Here is a 5448-nt window from a genome sequence, read left to right as displayed (position 1 = left end):
GTGTTATAATTACTTGGTAACCTAATAGGTTGGACTTTACTAATCTAGATAACCTAAGAGTATTTTGAACTCCTATTTAATAGGTAGTAGTATTACCCTAACCATCCATCACTAGTTAATTTAGATGCCAATATCTGTATGTGGTGGCTACCTAATTTGTTATTAAATAAATAAATACCTTTGCAACAACAAAAAAAAAGGTCTACACTTACACAAGGCACAAAAAACAGCCCTTAAATATGAATATACTAGTTTACTCGATTATGAAGTTGACACAAAACAACCCCAAAAAATCGCTTAAAATTAACACATGATAGCTTGTTTGACTGAATTTTCTTCCCTTAAATATGAATATACTAGTTTACTCGATTAGGTCATTTTAATCCAAGTATACAAGTACAAATTTAACCATACGTTTTAATTATGTATAATTGCGACTTTGTTCTTGTTTTAATATACAAAATACGAATTAGAAATAAATTATACATGTAATAAAACATGAAAGAGAATTCTTATAGAAAATAAATTTATTTATGACAATCCAACAACCGGTCTCAATTCAAAAGACCAAAGCACACAAAAGAAAGCAGAATATCCAATGCAAACAAACAAACCAATAAGCAATGACAAAAAAATATCACTTCATAACGATTTACAATCACTTCTTGTATAGCAATCAATCAAGAGATTATGTTAAAAAAATAAAATAAATACAAACATTAAATTGATAACAATATGTGTTAATCAATTAAGCCCATTTGGCTAACATAGACATAAGACCAGCGCCAAGAAGAAGTGAAACATTAGCCCCTAATTGAAGCTTTCCATTGCCTTGCATTCTTGGATGCATAAAATCGGCAGCTAAAAAGTCAACGAGCGCCATATAAATCAAGATGCCAGCTGAAGCTGAATTAAATATTCCTTCCACGATAAGAGCCGTTGGACTATTCTCATCGTAAACATTTGTTATTGCTAGTCCAACTGCAATTCCAACTGGAGTTGTGAGGGAGAAAAATAAAGCCATTATTGCAATTGCACGAGACTTCAATTTTGCCTGTAAAAAATCCAAACTAGAGTTTAATTTTTGTTTCTCCACGTGTATCGAAAATATTTACATAATTAGATTACTTAAAATATAAATTATAAGTGACTCAATTTTAATAAGCAAGATGATCACCAAGAACAAATTATTAATTCTATTTGTTAGTTAATGTGTCGACGCCTAAAGTTTTGTCGTGGCTAATAATGTATACAACTCTATATTGTTCACCATTGACCTGAGGCATCTAGCTTCTTTTCTTTTTTTTTGTGTGTGTGTGTGTGAGACATTGAATATGGCTAAACCCTCTTGGCACTTCACACTTAAGAGTTCATTCAAAGCTACTTGGTGAGTAGTATTTCAGCTCAGATTGTGTTAAATTTTAAGGTTAGAGGGTTAAAAACACACATAAATTACTATTGGAAGTGTAAGTTTCCTATTTGAGCTATCACCTAATGATCAGTGAAACACACCTAGACGCTGACCAAACCAAATGTTTTGTCTATAAACGCTTCTAGGTTGCGTTTAGCCATAAACTCTTAGTTCACCTGAAATCTTCTAGGATTTCTTTACAAATCCTAAACTCTTCCCTTCAAAGCCAGAGATATCAGTGCTACGTACGGTTGAGACGAGACCATAATTAAAAAGGTAGAGAAGAAGATATTGGATGTCACGGTGGAGAACAAATTAATTTATGCGGTGATAATTTTTAATCTTTAACCTTAACTCTTAACCTAATTTAATTAATTTAGCTTTGCCACAGTGAAATTATTTTTCCTCATGGAGTACCACGTGACATAATTTTCAAGTAAAAGATAGAGTGTAAGACACACCCTCAAAAATTAATCGAAGTGTGTTTCGCTATCCATTAGATGATAATTCGGGTAGGAAAACTCACACTCTTAATAGTTTAGACGCAAATTAAATCCTAAAACTTAAAAATTTCTTACAAAAAAGGGTAAAAGTGTGCTATCTTATATTGTTTAGGGGAAAAGGTTGTGACTCTTTCATTGTGGTGCCAATTTGTCCTTAAATTATATGAGATATATATATCACTTTTTTGAATTTTTTTAAAGATTCCTGGTTGCAACAAATTTTAAAGTGACAGAAAATAAATTGCAATCACAATAAAATAGGAAGAAACATAACTTTATTGATAAAGATTGCGGGTACAATTCTGTTCCTCCCTTGATTCTGCTCTCCTAAGATTTATCCATAATTCTGGGGCCGTTAGTGGCGTATATATATATTTCTCGAAATAGAATGATTTAGATTTGACGTCTGTATGAATATTCCATCAATTTGTGGAATATATCAAGATTTCGATCTCTTTATGGAATTTTCAAGATGCCTTTTCAAGGGAATACAATACCCACATAAACTAGGGTTTAGGATTGAGTAGACTCTAAGAATTCGAATTGAAACTAAACACACCTTCTAGAGTCCCAATTCGAATTGAACACATCTTGTAGAGTTCCACAAAATTTCAATGTCTACCATTTTGTTAGCTAATTTTTTTCAAAATCAAAGTATATGTGATTCTTAAAATATAATATAAGGAAAAATGTGTGCTCTCTTCTTTGTATGTATGCAATGAGAAAATTGGGGAATTTTCAGATTAGACATAAAGATAATGCATACATTAACGATTGAGGATCAAAAAGAGCCACACAAAATTAAATAAAGTTTGTGTTGAAACCTCCATCATGCGAGATGGAGAATATATTACTATGAAAACGAATTGTACTAATCTAGCAAAACCTAAGTATTATTTTTATTACCTCAAATGGTGAAGGCATTAACCCTAACCATTCACTAGTCATTATTTTATTAGTAAAGTAAAAAAAAAGGAGTATAGTGTAATTACCTGAGCAATGCATCCACCAAGTCCCATGCCTTCAAAAAACTGATGAAAAGTCAAAGCAGCAACCAGTGGCTTTATAGTTTTGGGACTTTCAGAAGCACCCAAAGCTATTCCTATTATCACTGAGTGCACTATTATCCCCAATTCCAAAACCTGTTCTCCACGTACATCACAAATGTTATTCAATACATATTTATTAGTCCGTCAGTATATATAACTTAAATCATTACCTGAGCAATAACACGATAACGAAGAAGCTCCGAATTAGAATCAGCCATCATTGTTGTTGAACCATGTGCATGGGCATGAGAGTGAGTATGAATAACTCTTTCTTCATCTCCACCCTCAGTCGTCACCACTCCATTTTTCAAATTCTTCTTATTGTAATAAGATGTTGCATAAGTATCCACCATCAGAGTCGCCATTGCAGAAACCATAGCAACAAATCCACAAAAGGGGAAATTTCCCCATGGATTCTCTTTCAAACACGGAGATGTCAAACTTTCAAATGCATCAGGAAGTACATGTATAAACCCCGTTGATAGGATAACACCAGCCGCGAAAGCTTTAATTATAAAGAAGAAATTCCTCTCTGGGCTTAAGGCGGGAATCACCTTGCCCAGAACAGGAATACACACCCCAATTGCACTCGCTACCAAAATGGAAGCGAGTGCTGCCATTTTGTACTTGAGTGCCTCACTTTTGTTTCTTTCTTCATCCTCCGAATCACAAGTACATTCGCCTAATACTATTGCGGGAAGAAGCAATAGAATGTACCAAAATACAATTTTTTCCATCTTTGCCATGACCAATGAAAATTTTGAAGTGCTTTTTCAAATGTCAAACTCACAATATCGACCCGTCACATGAAGTGTCTAAATAAAAGAGAGAGAAAACATTTTTTTTTTTTTAAATGTCACAACTTTGACAAAAGAATGTCAAACATGGAAAAAAAATATATTAAAAGGTACATTCATACTTAATTATCGCATAAATATTCGGGAACACGTAATTAATGATAAGAAAAAATGAAGACATAATTAAGTCATTAAAAATAAACAAAGGAGAAAGAATTAAGGAAATTAGAGCTAGAAAGAGTCCAACAACATTACTAGTCGAAAAAATGTCGACATATGTTGCTCTTATTTATTAGCTGACCTTTAATTTATTTTTTCGTTGATTTCCATATGAAGTTATCCTTTATTATTTACTAATTAAATTGATTTGATTTATTCCTCAAGAGTTATATTAACAAAATAATTCTATACGTGCTAAGACGTTCTTGTCATTCTCCTTTAATATGTCACTAAAAATAAATAAAAAGAAAGTTTTCAATGTTAGCACCTCAGGTGCCTAGTGGTTAGTTTTACAAATAATTAATTGAGATTATAATTAAAGTTATGTACAATTTATACTCCCTCCGTTCCTATTTACTTGTTAAATATTTTCTAATTTGATTTTCCTTTTTACTTGTCATATTTGATAAATCAAGGAAGGACAAATAGTTTTAAAAAAATACATACATTTAAATTCAGTTAACCACATATACCACTAATATTTTCACATATATACACACACATTCAATCTTTACTTTGAAAATTTACATATACAGTTAAAATCATATATTATATTCGCATGATTTTGAGTTAGGAATAGATATTATACATGCGTGAATACATTGTATTGTGCTATATTTTGAAAGGAAAATGCAACTTTGTTTTGAATACAAAAAAGGAAAAACTACAAAATATGGCAAACATTAATATACATTTAAAATAAATAGCTACATTTTTTTTTATGTTATATGGATATAACTACACAATAAATAGCAAAGCTAATTTATATATAAAATAATCAGAAAAGTTATTAATATTAAATAGGAAAGTCATTATTACACACCTAATTGATTATGTCTAGGCATATTTTATGTGATTGGTTCCTCATGTTTACCCTCACTAATACTTTTTCTTTCATCAATTTTTTCTATATCACAAAATTTTTGTATTTTTCTCCCAAATTTCTTCCAATTTAAGATCTTTTTGATGATTCTAGGAGCATTTTTTGTAATTTGAATTCATTAGATATCGCTTGATTGATTTTCTCCTCGTTTTTATGAAGATCATATTTGTATACATATATATTGCATCTATTTTTATAGGCTTTCGATTGAAGAATTATTTGTTTCTACATTACAATGGCTATAGTTATAAAAAAAAAGTAGTACAAAAAGAACACAAGAAAAAAGAGATTGAGGTTTGTGTGATTGTCAAATTTGTATATAGTAGAATAGTTATATACATAGATACTTGTATTCTAATATTAATACAAGTTGAAATGGTGATTTGTGAATACAAGTATTATTTGGATACAAAGTAATCTATCGAATTTGAAAAGTTAGTTAGGCAATACAAGTATAATTGGATACATTAATACTGTTTTTTTATAAACAAATACATGAGTCAACACCAAGCCTCAAGTATTATAAGAAAAACTTGACCAAAAAGAGATTGACGTTTGTTGGTTTTTTTCATTTTTTTATACAGCC

General features: G+C 30.6%; 1 protein-coding gene across 1 annotated transcript; it reads right to left on the bottom strand.

The window, feature by feature from the left end:
- Positions 1-576: 576 nt before the first annotated feature.
- On the bottom strand, positions 577-3741 carry LOC102600170 (zinc transporter 5-like). The gene is made up of 3 exons (XM_006353661.2): positions 3134-3741; positions 2907-3056; positions 577-1054 (listed from the first exon to the last, which is right to left on the bottom strand). Exons 1-3 carry the CDS (start codon positions 3707-3709, stop codon positions 749-751), a joined length of 1032 nt encoding a protein of 343 aa, XP_006353723.1. The 5' UTR covers positions 3710-3741; the 3' UTR covers positions 577-748.
- Between the last annotated feature and the right edge of the window lie 1707 nt (positions 3742-5448).

This window comes from Solanum tuberosum, unplaced genomic scaffold, assembly GCF_000226075.1.
Source record: "Solanum tuberosum cultivar DM 1-3 516 R44 unplaced genomic scaffold, SolTub_3.0 scf00157, whole genome shotgun sequence".
Classification (NCBI taxonomy): Eukaryota; Viridiplantae; Streptophyta; class Magnoliopsida; order Solanales; family Solanaceae; genus Solanum; species Solanum tuberosum.
The sequence above is the reverse complement of the archived record's forward strand: the minus strand, read 5'-3'. Positions and strand labels throughout refer to the sequence as shown.